Raw genomic sequence first — 18722 nt, 5'->3', positions numbered from 1 at the left:
TGTCCTTGCTTAGACTGGTATTCTTTGCTTGTGTGACTGCCCTGTGTGAAGAAAACCGAACTGGCTTTACACAACAGAGGTCGTGAGATGAAGGTACAGTGACCATCGGGTCCGCCTAAGAGCACAGGGAATGTTCAAAGAGTCCTAGAACAGGAACAGATCTTTTAGGCTCCAAACACCTTGCACTTTTTACTAGTCCACGAGCGGCTTATTGCAACATTTCCTTTTCCACCCACCCACCCTTGCCTTTTCCGGATATACCAGCTAAAACAAACAAGCAAATAACAACAAAAAGAATTTCAGAAGTGTGCGAGGTCTCACTTTGCAGAATGAAATCTTTGTTTACTGTTGAATCATATTTGATACTTTGTGTGAAGTTTGACCCCTCGGCAAATGAGACCAAAAAATGAGCATTCAGGATAACTGAGGATGCAACAGGGCATCACTTCTCTGCCAGCCACACGTGGGAGAGGAGGGAGGTACTTCGAGGCCCGCAGCCCAGCTCCCGCAAAACTCCCATGCTCCCCGCAGGGGGACCCAGCGCGCCTTCGTGCGCAGGCGCAACACTGTGCTCTCCAGCCCGGCTCAGTGGTCCCCCAGCAGTGTCCCGGCTGCTCCCGGAGCCCACGCCGGGTCCCCAGTCCCTCTCCAGCCCCGGCCCCGCCGAGCCAGCCCCGGCCCTTCCCTGACCCCGCGAGGCACCATGCCAGGGCAAAGTCCCCGAGGGTGTGAACCCCAGTGTCCCAACCCCTGGGCGGGGACGGGCGGCGGCAGTGCGGGGAGCTGTGGCCAGCACACCCCGCGAAGCCCTGCCGCGAGCCGCCGGGTCCCTCCCGAGCCTCCGCCGCCGCCACGCTAGGCCCGCAAACGCGGAGCCCCGGCGCTCAGGGCCCGCGCCCCACACCGCCAGGTCCGCTCCCGCAGCCCGGACCCCGCACCGCCAGGCCCGCGCTCCTCCGCGCCCCGCACCGCCAAGCCCGCTCGGCGCCGCGCTCCGCACCGCCAGGCCCAGATCCCCGCCGCCCCGCTCGCTCGCTCGCAGGCCCGCGCCGCAGCCACCGCCACCGCCGCCGGCGCCACCGCCGCCATGGCGGAAGTCCACAGACGTCAGCATGCTCCGGTTAAAGGAGAAGCCCCCGCGAAATCCTCCACACACAGAGATGAGGAGGAGCTGGGGATGGCGCCGGCCGAAACGCTAACGGTGTTCCTGAAGCTGCTGGCCGCCGGTTTCTACGGCGTGAGCTCCTTCCTCATCGTGGTGGTCAACAAGAGCGTGCTCACCAACTACAGGTGGCCGGGCTGGCGGGCGGCGACTGCGGCGCGGCGGGCAGGGACGGGGATTCGAGCCCACCCGGGGATGCCCTCCGCCGCGCTCCCCGCCGCACTGGCCAGGGCTGGGGGTGAAGGGGGAAGGCACAACGAGGCCGATGCCCAGGGACTAGCGACCCGCGCGGCTGACAGCCCCGGGACCGGCGCGGCCGCACGCCCACGCGCCGTCGTCGCCGCTGTCACTGAGACTCCGGGGCAGAAGTTTGTATGTGTGTGTCTGTGTTTTCCCCTCAAGAGTCATTTAAAAGATTTAAAACCGTTGACGAGATAGATCTCCGCGGCTTAACTTTCTGGAAAAATCCGTTGCAGGAAGCTGAAGGGAATTGTAAAAACAGGACAAGACCAGACAAGTGGTCGCCCTAGGCTACAAAAATCTAAGATTTTTTTATTATTATTATTATTATTTTTTTTTTTTATTGGAGGGGCAGGCATCGCTGTGGATTGAATCAGAATGCATTTTAAGGCTGACAGTGTGGGAGTTGAATTCCCTGTGCTCTGAGGACTTTCTGGCCATTTTTAACCCCCTTTCTTTACCCCTTTTGTAGATTTCCATCTTCGCTATGTGTTGGACTTGGCCAGGTTAGTTGGAATCTCGGGCATCCCGTGGTCTGTGTTGTCAGAAGTTCTGTGTGTGCCTTTCTATGGCAGAACAGTGCATCTGTGTGTGTTCTCTGTTTGCAGATGGTGGCCACGGTAGCGGTTCTCTGGGTGGGAAAGACACTCAGAGTAGTCAAGTTTCCTGACTTCGACAGAAACGTACCTCGAAAGGTAAATGTGAGAAAGAAGGGCTACTTTATTTTATAAAAAGGAGCCATTCTGTGGCTTAAGGGCGGAAAAAAAAAAAAAAATCAGCGTCTTGAATATTTAAAAATGAAGTCTGGCTCCAGCGCTAGTCTACGAGTGCACATAGCAAAGCTAGAGAAAACAAGGCCACAGGGAACTCAAGACAACATCTCTGGAAGATGAAGATAGAAAATCCTTCTGATTTCATTAAGGAGTTTCTGGGAACAGGGCTACTCTAGCCATGATCTTCTGCTTCCATTATTCCCTTTTTATTTTTGGAGGTGGTGGTCTTGGGGTGTTTTCTTTCCTGTTCTTCTCTGTGATTCTGTGAGACTCCCATGTGACGCCGAAATGTCTCTGTGTCTCAGACTCATACAGTACTATAGTTTCAAGCAACTGGTGTTTCTGTCTCACATGGTTGATTATGTTCATATTTCTGTCTCCTTTCTTCCTGCCATCCCCTCTTCTTCCAAGGATAGTTAATGATGTTTGGGAGTTTAATGGGGGTCAGTACCGTTTATGGGAGCTAATCTTATGTTTCAAGTGGAAAGAATTTGACTATATAAACAGAGCTGTTTCTCTTTGCCATCAATGTCTTTATTATTGAGATCTGTTACCCGTTTGACTTTTCCAGACGTTTCCACTACCTCTACTATATTTTGGGAACCAAATCACGGGACTGTTCAGCACAAAGAAACTGAAGTACGGATAACTTTATCTTTCTAGCCTGTTTAAAATAATACGATTTTAAAGTTAAAATACAAATGATGTCATGTTAATGTATTATGATTGAGTATAGCAGGGTAGATGGGGGAAGGGGGGAGGGCACAAAAACACCAGGACGTTTCCACTATCAAATAATGAAGACGGAACCCAAAGTTTTGGTTACTAGTTGTTTATTTAAAGTTAAGGAGTGAATTTTGTTTCCTGTCTCACTTCTCGCTTTATGTTAGAAGTGTTCAAATATTATCAGTGGTGCAGTAGACTTTCAGTATTTTTGCAGACCTGCCACGGAGAAAGGTTTGTGCCAGGTTTATAGGCTTTTTTTCTCCCCCAGATGGATGACCTGGAGCACACCATGTAACCCAGACTGGCCTTGGATTTGTGGTACACTACTTGCCTGTGTCTCCAGAATGCTACCCTTGTGTCTGGTTTGGGATTAATATAGTTCATAAACACTATATATTTTAAGTGTACTCCAAACAGCAAGTCGGATGATGGACATTAGATTTTCCACAGGTTCCCTTTTAACATGGAGTGGTTAAAGTCAGATGGAACCTTGACAGGAACATGATTACTTCATCAACTGTAACCTTGTAACTGGAAAGCCATTCACTTTAGAAAGAAGCAATAGCTCTGCACTATGGCAGTATTACACATCGCCCTCTCATCTCCTAGTTCTTGGCTTCTGACTTTGTAGTAGTGTATGTGCGGTAAATACATGGGGGTGGGGGTGGGGTAGTTTAGGTGAAACCTACATGAACTGAGTGAAGCCCTGACATATGACATGATTATAAATGAGGAGGGGTGTGTGTGAAGAGATGGCTTAAGAACACTGGCTGTTCTTCCAGAGGAACCAGGTTCAGTTCCCAGCATTCAAACCAGGCAGTTCATTGGAGATCCAACACTCTCTTCTGGTCTCTTCAGACCCCCTTCTCTGGCATGCACATACCCACACATATGTATGGACAATTAGAAAATTTTATCTCTAATTTAATTAATTAATTAATTTAAAAAAACACAGGCAAAGAGGTTTTTGTTGTTTCCTTTTTATTTTTATTTTTTAAACCAAGAACTCTGATAGAATGACCAGACTGCCTCTCAGGGGAGTTCTTAGGAAGTCGGATTTGTCACAGGGACACAGGGAGGGAATTCTTTTCCATCACATTATGTACTAGGGAGGAAATGCAGGCCTACTGTAGAGTGCTGCTTATACAAAATTTACTTTTTAAAAATCCCATCCATCCATGCATTCACACTCTGTCTTTGATTGCCAGAGAAGTAGAAAGCATTCTAGAACGAAGTAACTCTTACACTGTAAGAGGCTGGGTGTTTGATTAGTGGAAGCAAGCTGCTCTAGGATTTAGAGGGACATCCATACAACTGTTTCATGGAGGGGATTTTCACCGGCATTTTCTCAATGGTGTAGAGGTTAAGGATGGGAGTCAGCTCCGTGAGGAAGAAAGGAAGAAGCCTTCCCTATTAAAGACTAAAGTGGCTGTGGTCCAGGTATTTGCATAATTATCAGAGTGAAACTTAAAAGCATATGTTATTAGCTTGTGATGATAGACACAGTCTTACCGTTTTAGGGTTAATATTTTAGAGGCTTTTAAATAAAAAAAAAATGTCTCCAGGGTAATAAGGTTAATCAGTATGGAACTTGCATGCAGTCAGAAAGAGATGAGCATTGTTTGAAACTACCGACTCGCAGAGTCTTGATTTCCAGCTACATCCTTTCAAGCTTCAGTCTCCTGCCTTGTGTTTCTTTTGCAGCCTGCCCATGTTTACAGTTCTGAGAAGGTTCTCCATTCTGTTTACAATGTTTGCTGAAGGCGCTCTACTCAAGTGAGTTTTACTTGTATTTTATTGTCCCTGTTTGTAAGATTGATAACATTAGTTATGCGCATGTGTGATTGTCTGAGGCCAGAAGAAAGTGTTGGATTTTCCCATAGCTGAGGTTTTACACACAGTGGTGAGAAACATCCTATGGGTGCTAGGTATCGAACTCCTGAGCCATTTCTCCAGCCCCATGTATTTATTCTTTACATACACATTGAAAAGATATCCAGTATATGTGAGATACTAAATTATCTGTCTCACTTCTACTTTAAGTTTTGGAAAGTTTAAGCAGGCTGATTGCCTTGCTGTCATAATAATGTAATGAGGAAGGTTACAGACCACAGTTAATTTGCTGAACATGGAATGTGCTGTCTAGAACTCTTGTGTCTATTGCTGCTATTAAGCAGAGCCAGGTCAGGATCCTAGGTGTGAGTTTTAAATGGTGTTCGTGGCTTGGCTGGTTTTACTGCAAACGTGTGACATTTTTATACTTATTAACATTGACATAGAATTTCCAATTCAGTAATAATAAACAAATGGTAAGACTAAGAGAGAAATGGATATAGTTATTTCTATAACAAAAGGAGTTTTTATTTCATCTTTTAAATATCTAGTTCCTTGGGAATATTTGAAATTGCATTTGTCTTTTTTAAAGAAAGCATTTCCCTTTTTAAATCATTGATATAAAATGAATCTACATGGATGAAGTCACGTGTGTATATTTAAAATTATTTTGTAGGAAGACTTTTTCCTGGGGTATTAAGATGACTGTATTTGCAATGATCATTGGAGCCTTCGTAGCTGCCAGGTAAGATGTGGCATATAGAGCTCATGTTTTAATTATCGATAGTTATTAATAATACATCTTGAGCATCTTTGAAAACTACTCAAAAGGTATCAAACATTAAATCTTTTAGGCTTATTAGATCAAAGCTAGTGGAATGTAGATTAGAGGATTCCTAAAGTTTTTTGTATGTAATTTAGGATCCGATATTGTCTTCTGACCACACACCACACGGTATAGTCAGCATCGGCACAGTTATGTGTTCTTTTTCAGTTCAGATATAATTTTTCCATTTTATAGTTGAAGAAACTCAATCTTCTATAACTCCTAAAGGTTACAATTAGTAAGCAACAAGGCTAGAACCTGAGTCTGTGTGAAACCAGGTCTGTGATTTTATAACATCTTAATTCTTTCACCTTGTATGATATTACAGACAGTATCATCTGCCCTCTTGTGAGACGAGGGGATGGCAGTGAACCTTTTTCCCTTGAGGAAAAAGGAGTAGAAGCATCACCTCGCTCGTCCTTTCTTAGGACGTATCACAAATGTCATAACGTAGTTACTCTATTCGGTTGCTGAAGCGTTTCCTACTTGGAAGCAGACACAAAGCCTTGATACACTTTTAAAATGAAAAAAATACGAGCTACCCCAACTGGATGAGTATTGAGTACATCTGTAGGCAGGAAGAAGGGACGGCAGGCAAGCCTGGGGAAAGTATGTACCCAAAGACTAAAAGTTGAAGGAACATCTAGAAGCTTCTAGACGTGGTCCCAGCTTGGGCGGGTAGACATTTATTAATGCTACACACTTGTTTTCCTTTGCGAGTCCATTGCACTTCTTTGGTTCACCAATTAGTTATACTTTTCATCATATGCCTGTGGTATGAGTGTATGTAGTGAGGGTGTAGAAATCAAACTCGATTTTACATTAAATCTCCAAGTGAAACTCCATTCTCTTTCTAAAAATATTTTTATTACACGTAGTTATTGTGTGTGTGTGTGCATGTGTGCCACAGCATACGTGTATGGAGGCCAGAGGACAGCTTGTGGCAGTCCGTTCTCTCTTTTCCCCATGTGGGTCCTGGGAATAGGAAGATCATCAGGCTTAGTGACAAGTACCTGCCATCAGTGTCATCTTGCTGACCCTGAAATCTCATTCTTAGAAAAAAAAGAGAGAAGACGACAGCAACATTGGTTCCTGCATTGCTGACTGCCTTCCCCTCTATGCTGCCTTGCCTCCTTTGAGAAGTCTTCCATATTAGCCACCTACCTTTCTTCTGAGAGGTGCCATATTAAACCCGGTGTATTTTAAAAAACTTCCTCCATGCCAGTGAGAGCCAAAATTGTACTAAACAGCAGAGCCTCCCTGCATCTCCCTTTGGCCTGAAGTTGCAGTGGCCTAAAGGCTTCCTTTACTAGTGCATCCACGCGTTACACAGTGTCTTTCCAAAGCCAGAGAACGTGGGGGTGTCAGTGCACGGCAGGTATAGTCTGTCAGATTGTCACTTGCGGCGGTTCACATTTACTGAGTGCTTGTGATAGTCAGGCTAGTAAGTTGTAGGAACCGTGTTGTTTTGCTTTCTCTAGTTATGCCTTGTCACTATGGAACTACTTATCCTCTAAGTGCTTGCGTATGCACTCTGTGGTTTGATATCAGTACTGTCATCATGCTTCAGAAATTCTACCCAGTGACAAGTTACTCCAGTATTCTATATGAATCTTTGAGGAAACCAAAAAAAGCCTTGTTCCCAGCTTCATCCTTTGGCTTCCTTATGCTGGAGACCAATGCCTTCTGCTGTCACACATGATAATGGTCAATTTGGTTGCTAATTATTTGATTTTGACTTTAAGGCAGTATACAATGAACCAAAATAATAATTATTGTGTGTGTGTGTATATGAGGTTTGTTTGAGGTAGGGTCTCAGCTATGTAGTCCAGGTTGCCCTGGAACTCTGTCTATAGTCCCCACTGGCTGTAGCCCAGGCTGTCCTGGGGCTCTGTCTGTAGCCCACAGTGGCTTTGGCCTGCTGTCCTGCCTCAGCCTCCTAAGTGCTGCTGTGACACGTGTTGCCATGATGTCTGGCTGCATGATTGGCTCTTTGTGGTGACAACTGTAAGCGTGGATGTTTCTCATAAAATTGACAAATGTGGCCGGGTCTTAGGAAATGCTGGTAGCTGCTAAATGCATGAGGCTACCTAGATGAGAATGTGTTCTTGCAAGTACTTTGGCCCAGATCCGTTTGGAATTAACTGCATATTTTTAAAGGTGATCTTAAAGTGTTGCTTGTATTCGGCAGCTCTGACTTGGCCTTTGATCTGGAAGGATATGTTTTTATTTTGATCAATGATGTCCTGACAGCAGCAAATGGTGCATACGTGAAGCAGAAGTTAGACTCAAAAGTAAGTAGCACTCTACAGCTTTCTCATTGGATGCTCAGGGATGGGGGGAAGTGTGGCACAAAGGGACATACTTAGGAGAGTTGGAAGGACATGGTGTGAATATGTGTTCATCCTAATAAACTTATGATCACAAGGCACAGTGGCCCATGCCTGTATGTCAGCACTCAGGTAACTGAGGCAGAAGGATATCACCATCACCGTGTCCTAAGCCTGCCTGGGGTACATAATGAGGCCAGCCTGGACTATAGAGTAAAACACTATCTCAAACAAACAAACAGACAGACAAACACACCCAAGGAAACAAAATGATGATGAAATCTCTTTTAAGTTAAATTAGGTTGAAATGCTGGCTTTTCTAGAAGGAAGTGTGTGAATGTTGACTTAGAATGAGGTAGGAGAAGTGAGAAATATTCACAAAGAACAGTGTCTTCATGATTATGGTTGTATTCTGACGACTTAGTGAGGGGCCTGAGGTGAGAAAGTAGTACAGGAAATTTGGGTAGTTGGCGAGTGAGTGCTGGAAGAGGCATGGGACAGGGATGACTGAGGGCTAGGGAGTGCCAGGCCTGCTCAGAGAGCACTGTATTCCTGGGCCCAGACCTCAGCTTCTGCCTCCCATTGGCAGTGTGCACACAAGTGCTTTCCACAGTACTCTCTGCTTGCTCACAATCTACTTTACATATAGACACATCCAGTTGTGACTTGCATCAGTCCAGACCCTCAGAAGTCAAGTGTTTGAGGCCTGTGTTGTTGGCTGCATTGTACAGTTAAGTTACTGTAAGAAAACAGCTATTGCTGGGCATGGTGGCGCACGCCTTCAGTCCTAGCACTCAGGAGGCAGAGGCAGGAGGATTTCTGACTTCGAGTCCAGCCTGGTCTATAAAGTGAGTTCCAGGACAGCCAAGGCTACACAGAAAAACCTGTCTCGAAAAACCAAAAAACCAAACCAAACCAACCAACCAACCAAACAAACAAACAAAAAGAAAGAAAGGAAGAAAACAGCTATCTGGATTTTGGCTTTCTTTGTCATAGAGCTCTTAGTGAAGGAGTTGTCCTTAATTTCCTAATGGCCTTCTGAGGGCTCACATCGATATTCATCTCAGATGTCGCCATCGTTTTCCCTGAGCAGCTGATACGTGATTATCTCGTAACTGAATCTTGTAACTGACGTGTGTTTCTGCTCGTATTTTGTCTTAGTCAGATGGCCTTACCCCTTTGGTTCCTTATCTGCTCTGTTTTAAGTAGAGTATTTCTGAAATTAGTTCAAGTACATTTTGGAGCTCAGATGACAGGTAAAAAACAAATACCCAACTCAGGAGTGGTGGCGAGCCTCGTGGATTCCTGGGGGTTGTTGTTTTGAGGGGAGTTGTTGTTTTGAGGTAGTTTCCGGTTGGCCAGGATTTTGCCTCTCCCCCAGAAAAGACTATAGACTGTGTGGCGGGTTTCCTTATTCTTGGCAGGTTTTTGGTTTTGGGGTCTTTTGGTTTTCCCTCCACTAACGACACTACAAATGTGTTGCTAACACTTTCTGTAAAGTGCCTGCTCTCCTCCTCCACTTACCCACTTGGTGTCTCTGTGATGACATCAGTTTAACTGATGTTACTAGTAGCAGTTTCTTATCCTTTTTAAAAAGAGGAAAGATAGCAGTTTGGATGTACTCTGATGTTACCTTTAGCTCATTTGCTGTTTCACAAAGTGGATACTAAGGCCTGCTCCACAGCGAGCCAGCAGCCTCAGGTCTCTGGAACCAGACTGCCCAACAGAGGCGTCTGTGATGATGGGCGTTGTTTCTGCTCTCATTACAGACACAGCTTCTGGGACTGGGAAAAGTGATTGGTATATCTGAGAAACTAAATTAGTGGTTTTGTGTAATTATAATTGAATTAGCTACATATGGCTAATGACTACTGTTTTGGATATCATTGTTTAGAATAGATCCCAAAACCTAGAAGAAAATATAGGTTTCTGTGGATTTTAGTCTTTGATGAGCTCTTCAGTTCCACACTTGGAAATGGCTTATGGCTTACTTGTATTAAAACGCTAAAGCTTATTTATGGGTCTGGGGTATATTTCTTTGGAGATAGGTTTTTAAATTAATTAATTCTGAGATATGGTCTCACTGTGCAGCCTTGGCTGGTCTGAAACTTGCTATATAGAGCAATCTAAACTCATGAGTGCTAGAATTAAAGGCATGTGCTATCATGCCTAATGTAGCTTAGTTGATGTAGTACATGCCTAACATGCATGGTTTAGTCCCTAGTACCACATGAGCCAGATGAGTCCCAGAGCTTTATAGAGTTGTAGGCAAAGGGATTAGAAGTTCAGCTTCATCCTTAGTGATATAGTGAGTTTGAAACCAGCCTGAGATATATGAGAGTCTGCCTAAATAAATAAATAAATGAATTAATAGATAGATAAATAAATGACCGAACGAGTGAATGAATAATTGAATCTGCATGTGGTGGCAACACTTTAATCCCAGCACTCCAGAAGCTGAGCCAAGACTATCATGAGTTCAAGTCCAGCCTGTGCTATGTAGTAAGATCTGGTATTAGAACAACTTGTAGTGTCATAAGAGAGAATGACATTGAAAGTCATTAGAATGGGAAGAGAGAAGTCAAGAGTGTGGACATTTGTGCTTTTGTCACTTGTCAGTTATGTGGATGGTGTCTGTTTGTATGTCCTGTATACCCCCTGCTCCAGCCTAGTTCATGTTCTGAGTCATGGATACTGTTGTCAAGCATCATGTAGTCTCATTGCTCGTCTTTTCTTGGTACTGTACAAAGAGGCACACCTTTCCATTGCTACTTATAGTTATAGCCTATTACAGATACCTATCATTTGGTTTAACCTAGGACCAGTATGCCCACACTGAGATGGTTTTAGTAAATCAGAACTGTAACTTCAGGGCTGCTCATAATCATGACCTGGCCAGCTTGAGTCCAGTGACATAAAGACCTGAGGCTGCAGTTCAGACTTACAGGCTAATTAAAGGTTAATTATTTAAATTAACACTTTTTAACTTTAAAAGTCACCCAACATTATATACATATGTAATTGGAATAGTAATCTCTGTGTGTGTAAATATACCTATCTTCTAGAACCAACTGAAATACTTAACTGTTTACTATCTAGGAGCTGGGAAAGTATGGTCTGCTCTATTACAATGCACTGTTCATGATTCTGCCCACCCTGGCCATTGCGTATTTCACAGGAGATGCACAAAAGGTAGGACTTTGAAAGTATGGGGTAATTTACTTACTGTTTATGATCAAAAGATAGGCTTTTGGGTTGTTAGAAAGTGCTTTTTAAATGACCACAAACTGAGAATTTACTCTTTAGATCTTTAGCCTGCTGATGTCATGTTCATCTGCCTTCTTGGCATAGGCATTTTCACTATTAAATGGCTCAGAATAGCTCTCTGTGCCAGTACAGAGAGAGAATTGTTTACTCTTAAAATTTTTTGATTGATTCATTTGTATGTGTATAATGTTTTAATAATATGCACTCTCTGTTATCTGCCTCCCACTCCTGTCTAACCCCTTCTTTGAACAAGAGCCCCTGCTACTTTCATGTCTGTGTGTGTGTGTGTGTGTGTCTGTCTGTCTGTCTGTCTCTGTGTGTGTCTGTGTGTGTGTGTGTGTGTGTGTGTGTGTGCATGTCTCTATGCGTGCATGTATGTCTATAAATGTTCATGTTCCCTTGAGATTTGCTTGGTGTAGTTGCAGGAGTATGGCATTTGGGTTATTACTGGACCTTGGGTTAGTACCCTGTACATTTCTAAAGGAAATGACCTCCTTCCTGTAGCTGTTAGCTGCTGGTGAGTACTCAGGGAGAGGTGGGGACTCTTAAACTCCTTTCTTATCCATGATGGACTGTTGAAGGGTCTGATTTCGTGCAGGTTTGTGTAGGTAACCACACCTGATTATCACATGGCCATATGTTCAGAAGGGCTTCCCAGTATTCCTCCCTACCCTCTGGCGCTTAGATTTTATCCACCTCTCTTCCATGATATTCCCTGAAGCTCAGAGGGAGGAATGTTTACATTTTTATTAATCTGTAAAGTGAGAATGGAAGCAAACTATCCCTGAAAAATATAAGATTCTGAAGAAGTAAAACTCTTGAGACTTTATAGAGTTCTGTGTTTTTGACAGCTACCATCCTTGCTTAGGAGGTGCCTTGACCAAATGAATAGCAACTTATATAGTAGATAACCAATTTTATGTAAAAATTTAATTAAATAAATATAGAAAAAGCCGGGCGTGGTAGCGCATGCCTTTAATCCCAGCACTTGGGAGGCAGAGGCAGGCGGATTTCTGAGTTCGAGGCCAGCCTGGTCTACGAGGCCAGCCTGGTCTACAAAGTGAGTTCCAGGACAGCCAGGGCTACACAGAGAAACCCTGTCTTGAAAAACCTAAAGAAAGAAAGAAAGAAAGAAAGAAAGAAAGAAAGAAAGAAAGAAAGAAAGAAAGAAAATACAGAATAGAATAGCAAAATTAATCCTAGAGAATTTTTCTGTAGAATAAGCCCACAGTTTTAGAAAAACTGGTACAATTTTGTTATTTTACAAACTCATGAAAATGCAAAATTTTGCCAATGATCTGTCCCAAGATTCTGCTGTTTGAACCCAGGCTTCAGAATAAATACCTTGGTTATGCTTTCTTAGGGCAGCAGACCATGTATCAATGGGAGCTTGAACAGAAGGTTTTGAAATTTGACTACTAATAAATTCTTGAAGCTGAGACAGAATCTTGGCAACTTATGAAGCTTTTTCTTTTGCTCTATTTTCCAAGGCCATTCTTTCAAAGAGCTATTTCAGACCATTCTGAACACGAATAGAAGTTCTAATGAACTGTAGCCTGGCCACCAGCAAGCCTAAACATGGCCCCAAAGGAGAAATTGCTGTTGCTTTGACTAACAGTGTTAAGTGACTCTTCTCTGGTTTTAAAGAAAGAGTGATGAGAAACTAACATTCCTGAATCCTTATTATGTGCTAGCCACTTACATGAAATATAATCTAGTTTTCTTAATGGCTGTTGGAAGCTTGAATTATCACTATCTTGTCAATGCGGAAGGAGATTCAGGGACATTGAAAATCCTGCCTAAGGTCACACTGTTGGGAGATAAGACTCCTTCCGAAGCCCCTGGCCTATAGTGGTCTGCTTCCTTCCAGCCGACTCCAGCTGAAGCAGCCTTTTCTCTTGAGATTTAGAACAAAGTGTGGAAAAAGAAAACCTGCCCCTCAAGGCCAGTGTGTGCGTGAGACAGCTGTATAGCTAACAGGCTTATGCACTCGAGGACTTAGCAAAGGCAGTTTCTATCGGGTGGTGACTGTATCTTGTAGCTACTTAGAACTATTAGCCAGAGGAGGTGTGCCTTCACTCAAAATGATGACAGTTTGTATAGATGTTATAGCAGAACTTGTACATATTTCAAAGTTCAGTAGTAGTTTAATCCTGACATGCAGAAAACAGTCAGGCAAGTCTCTGAGTTCAAGGCCAGCCTGGTTTTTAGAGTCAGTTCCAGGTCAGCCAGGGCTAATAGAAACCCTGTCTCAAAAAAAGACAGACGGAGGGAGGGAGGGAGGGAGGGAGGGAGGGAGAGAGAGAGAGAGAGAGAGAGAGAGAGAGAGAGAGAGAGAGAGAGAGAGAGAAGAAAGGAAGAGAAGAGAAATGAGAAAGAGGGATGGGAGGGGAAGGGACAGCAGAAGAGGGGAAGAGAGGAGAAAAGAGAAAGACCCCCCAAAATAAAAGTTCAGTAGTTTACATGTAATTTGAATGTCCTAATATAGCTAAACATTCATGGCATGAAGAGTTCCTTTACCATCTAAAATGGGATTAGCTTTTTTCCTCTTACTCTTCTGTCTTCTGTATTTCAGGAGAGTACTTTTGTATTCTCTTTTTATTGTTTTATTTTTTTAATGACACTGTCAGATACAGGTCAAGAACATATATTTTAGGACACTGATTTTGACTGTTTTCAAATTGGGATAATGAAGTTGAGTATAGAAGCTGAGCTCACTGATTTGTAGTCGACTCCCCACCCCCACCCCCCCACACACTGTGTTCTGCATTGATGTGTTAGTTTGGTTTTACTCTCAGTGACAGCTCTTATGAAACATTTATTAGGTGCAAATGGGCACTAGCCATGCTGTTTCCTGCAACACTCTGCTTCCCAGCTATTCTTGCTGTAGACATTGTCATGTAGTTAAGTGTTATGTGTCTCACTGTGTTGCAGTGAGTGACAATTTGTAATGGTGTGTGGTATGAATTAAATTTGAAGTTTAGTATGTGATCCTAACTTTATAGTCTTAAATCTTAAGTCTTGTATTTATGAGACAAGTCATTATTGCATTTTATTTCTGAGCATCTTCCCTATATTAAAAGGATTCTGTGTTAATTTCTCTTTAAAATGTATAAGAAATATAACTTAACATTTGCTGCACAGGGATGGTATCTGGTATGAATCCTGGATGGTGTAGGATCTAGCACCAAAGTGCTTGCCTGTCAGAAAATCTCGTATGTGTTCAGCTTAGGAGGAATTAGTGTGAGCAGCACAGCAGTGTTTACTATTTAGGTAAAGCTAGATCTTAGCCTACTTCCCTCAGCAGCCACCGCCCCTCCTTGTCTTCATAGGTAGGCCTGGATGGCCTAGAACTTGTCTGTATGTCAGGCTGGCCTTGCACTTAGAACAGTCCTCTTGCCTCTACCTCTGAAGATTGTGGGTGTGTAAAACCACACCTGACTGGTTCTTGATTTTCTTATCTACCAAATGCAACAAGAAATGCTTACCTGTTTGGAGGCTTCTGTTAGAACAGTGATTGGTGGTGGAGCCAAGCTGACCTAAGGTATCCTTATGACCCATAGTATACTATGATACATTTATTGTCACATTATCAATCACATTTGTCACAAACCTTGTTTAAATGGGTCCACAGTAAATTTTGGGGTATGTGGCAGATTTAGGTGTGTAGAAAGTTGAGCTTATTGTCAGTTTGTGTCTTTTATGGGCATGCTTTTCATATATGTGTTTGTGAACAAATGTGTATATGTATGCCCACTTTCTATAGGATAGACACTTCGTGTGTAAGGTACTTTAAGCCTGTTTGCAAGTAAACTGTTTGAACCTTGTGCCTAGAAGTCATACTTTACCTGTAGGGTATGGTGCATTGTGGCTTACAAGATGCTTCAACATAAATCATTTTCCTCGATCCTTGATATATACCCTGAGGAGGATTGTTACCCTTTCTACAGACGATAGGGTGAGTCTCCAGGTTGCACAGTGGTGGTGTTTAGAGCGGAATCTTTCTGGTGCCTGCAGAGCCCTGGCTTCTGTGCCTGAGTGCATGAATCTCCCATGGCCATCTGCTGCACCTGCTGGAAGGTCTGCTCCATTTGGGATTTCCAGGCAGCACCTTCTTCCAGGACAGTGTCAGAAGCATCAGTGCTGGTGAGCAAATGAGCGAGAGCAGAGTGTGTGTCATGTCTTTGCCCTTATTGGTTCACAGCCAGAGCATTGTCGTTTTATGACAATCAATGTTTATGTGCTGAGTGTGTCTCTGAAAAGGAAGACCATATTCCTGCTTAAATGGAGACTTGACTCTAGTAGGTGAGACAGATTGTACAAGAATCATGTAGTAAGAGCTGTGAAGAGAGATGGATCAAAGAGGGAATGATGAAAAATGCAGCTGAGGAAAGTCGCTTTATAAGGCTCATCTGAGTGAATGAGGAAACAATTTGTGTGTCTCTGGAGAGTAACTTGGGCCGACGCAAAAGTAGGTTCTAAGCTTTGAGGAGAAAGTGCTTAGCACTGTCTAAATTAGTAAAAACCAAGATATGGGAGACCCTTAGTAAGGTGGGGAGGAGCCTAAAGATGGATTCCAGGTAGAACTTACATGAGCTCAGGCTGCCTGCAGGAGGAGATCCATGGTTAGAACATGGGCAGCTGAGAAGCCAGAGACCTAGGGAAGCCTTGCTTTTCCTGAACAAGGAGATTAGAGCCAAAGAGGATCCAGTCTTTGTTCTTTTTTTTTTTTTTTTTGGTTTTACGAGACAGGGTCTCTCTGTATAGCACTGGCTGTCCTGGAACTCACTTTGTAGACCAGGTTGGCCTCGAACTCAGAAATCCACCTGNCNCTGCCTCCTGAGTGCTGGGATTAAAGGCGTGCGCCACCACGCCCTGCCAGTCCTTGTTCTAAGACTAGTGCTCTCATTCTCCCCACTGTCCTGCTCCCTGCTCCAGTCTGAGATGGTCTGAGATGGAGACACAGGCTTCTGGAGTTTCCTCTGCTGGTAGGAAAAAACCATTTGACGTAAATGGTGCCCTGCAGAGAAACTTGGGAAATGCAGAAGACTGGCAGCCTCCGGTCTCCTTGCTGATCCTTGCCCGACTCTGGGTAGGTCTCCTCTTTGCTTGCACTCTTGCTTTGACACATGCAAAATGAGTCAGGCAGATCAAATGTTCACAAGGTTCGATGCTTTCTGGAGCAAAGGCATGCTGGTGTGAGCCCTCTGCCCATGTAGTCAGGGCTGACAACTGCTCGACCCCAGAGCCAAGCAGTGCAGGAATGGCCACATTTTCTTTGGCTATTTAAATAAAGGAACTATGGAAAAATAGAAACCAATAAAGTATCCAAAAAGTTTTTATTCATGTCCATGGGAGCAGGGTAAGTATATTTTTTTTCTACTGTGGAACCATGCAAAAGTATTTAAAACTATATAAATTGAACAGTAAGGAAAAGGTCAAGTATTCTATGATGGATCCTAAATTTAAAAATGACTGGGGAAGGTGGGATAAACCAAATTACTATTATTCATACTTAACAGTTTTTGTCCCAGGATACAAACTGAAGCAAAATTAGATCAAGCAGGGAAACTTGGGTTTTCATTAAGAAATCTAGCATGTGGGCTCTGAGAGGTCCATTCCCTAGAGGGCAGGAATTGGACACAGTAGATGATGCTGTGAGTGGAGACCTTAAGAATTAGAGGCTCAGACCCCCAGCGTCCTCTATAAACGACAGCACAGAGTCCATCTGGAAACTCATCCCAGGGAGCACGCGGCCTAAGTGTTGGCCAGAGCAGTCGGAGAAGTGAGACTCGACTCTGTGGGGTCCTGTCCCTCCTTTCTCCCCTTCCTCCCTCCTCCTTTCTTACAAAATCTTGGGGTTACTAGAGAGGTAAGGACTAATATACTTTAGCAATTAGTTTTTGAAAAGATGCATCTTACAAAAATACTCATTAAAAAATACAGCCAGCAGAGAAATATACCTGAGAAGCAGAGTAGAGCTGGCCCTGGTGTCATGGGTGTGGATGAACTGGCTTCACTCCTCGATGGCTGCAGCGCTTGGGAAAGCTGGGCATCATGGTAGAGCTGGCCCTGGTGGAATGTGTATAGAGAACTGAGAACTAGTCCACCACTGGCTGGGGTGGTATGGTAGAGCTAGCCCCACCCCTTGCTACTACAGCACTCAGGAGGATGGTAGAGTTAGCCCTGGTGGCTCCTGCTCAGGAAAGCTGGCAGGCTAACCAACTCAGCTACCATCCAAGCATGCACAGATCCAGGGCTTTGAGTTGGCCCACCCCAACATCTACCCCATCTGTGAACTGCTGGAGCTTGTGAAAGGGCCACTCCTGCAGATCCAAAGCCAAAGGATCTCCATTACACAGGGCAATAATAGGATATCTGAGAGGAGCCCTGTAATTATCCAGGATTGATGATGCAGCAGAAGCCTGGGGCCTTGAACCAGACCAGTGACTCATTGCAACGAACATTTGCAAGTAAAGCTATTTGGGCAAAGGGTATATATTCTGTGGGACAGGCCATGACACACCACACCGCCATGACAAGATGATTTCTTTTTTAATTTTTTGTTTTCCTTTGGGAGGGAGGTTGCAAGGATGGAGGGAGGAAATGGAGGGAGGGAAAGATGAGTGGGATTGGAGTGCATGATGTGAAATTCACAAGGAATCCATAAAAAGTTCAAAACCAAAACCGAAACCAAAACCTAGCCAGGCTTGGTTTGCATCTATAATCTCAGAACTTGTGAGGCTGAGGCAAGAGGGTGGGCCTGACATTGAGGGCAGAACCAACCCAGGCCCAGGAGTTCAAGCACATCCTTGGCTACATAGCGAATTTGAGACTAGCCTGTACTATATGAAACCCTGTCTCAAAACACCAAAAGTTTGTGCAGTATACAGAAATTGTTTTCCTGATAATAAAAAAAAAAATCTTAATAACATAGGTAAAATAGAGTGGGTGTCATTTGACTAGCGCCTTTCCAAAATGTCAGGATAGGTGTGCTCATGCCCCCAACTGCTGCCCCCCAAAGGGGTTGCGGCAGCACAAGGCAAGACCTTGTGGCAAGACTTGCTAGCCTCCTGGCAGCACTGCTGGGTGTTCTCTGATACCTATGCAAGAACAGCCCCTGCTGTGAACCTCACTAGGCCACTGGTAGGTCGCCCAGTGCATTGACTGATGTCTTCTCTGTGCTACACTTGAGTAGCCTGGCTCAGTTCAAGGAAAGTTGCTGTCCAGGTCTAAGTAATTACTAAGCATTACTTTCAAGGCTTAGGATTGAAGCCTTTTAGGCTCCTTACTTAGTCTGTTAAGACTTACTGATTGTTTTTTAAGATTTGTTTATTTTATTTATGTGAGTACACTATGAGACACATCAGAAGAGGACATTGGATCCCTGTTGCAGCTGGTTGTGAGCCACCATGTGGTTGCTAGGAATTGAGCTCAGGATCTCTGGAAGAATACTCAGTGCTCTTAACCCCTGAGCCATCTCTCTAGCCCGACTTACTGAGGTTCCCCCCTCCCCCCTCCAGGCTCACAGGCTGTGAGCCACACAGGCTGACTTTTTTGAGACC

The 18722-nt window shown here is 44.0% G+C and overlaps 1 protein-coding gene across 1 annotated transcript in view; it reads left to right on the top strand.

Moving 5' to 3' along the window:
- The first annotated feature begins 1035 nt into the window (after window positions 1-1035).
- The window catches only part of Slc35d1 (solute carrier family 35 member D1), a 44858-nt gene continuing 27171 nt past the window's right edge, over window positions 1036-18722 (top strand). Inside the window, exons 1-8 of the mRNA XM_021200655.2 lie at window positions 1036-1290; window positions 1875-1908; window positions 2011-2097; window positions 2747-2814; window positions 4606-4677; window positions 5411-5479; window positions 7752-7854; window positions 10990-11082. Of these exons, the coding sequence (XP_021056314.1) occupies window positions 1088-1290; window positions 1875-1908; window positions 2011-2097; window positions 2747-2814; window positions 4606-4677; window positions 5411-5479; window positions 7752-7854; window positions 10990-11082 (729 nt within the window). The 5' untranslated portion in view covers window positions 1036-1087. The remainder of the gene's footprint in view (window positions 1291-1874; window positions 1909-2010; window positions 2098-2746; window positions 2815-4605; window positions 4678-5410; window positions 5480-7751; window positions 7855-10989; window positions 11083-18722) is intronic.

Source organism: Mus pahari, chromosome 6 (assembly GCF_900095145.1).
Source record: "Mus pahari chromosome 6, PAHARI_EIJ_v1.1, whole genome shotgun sequence".
Classification (NCBI taxonomy): Eukaryota; Metazoa; Chordata; class Mammalia; order Rodentia; family Muridae; genus Mus; species Mus pahari.
This window is presented reverse-complemented; position numbering and strand designations above follow the sequence as displayed.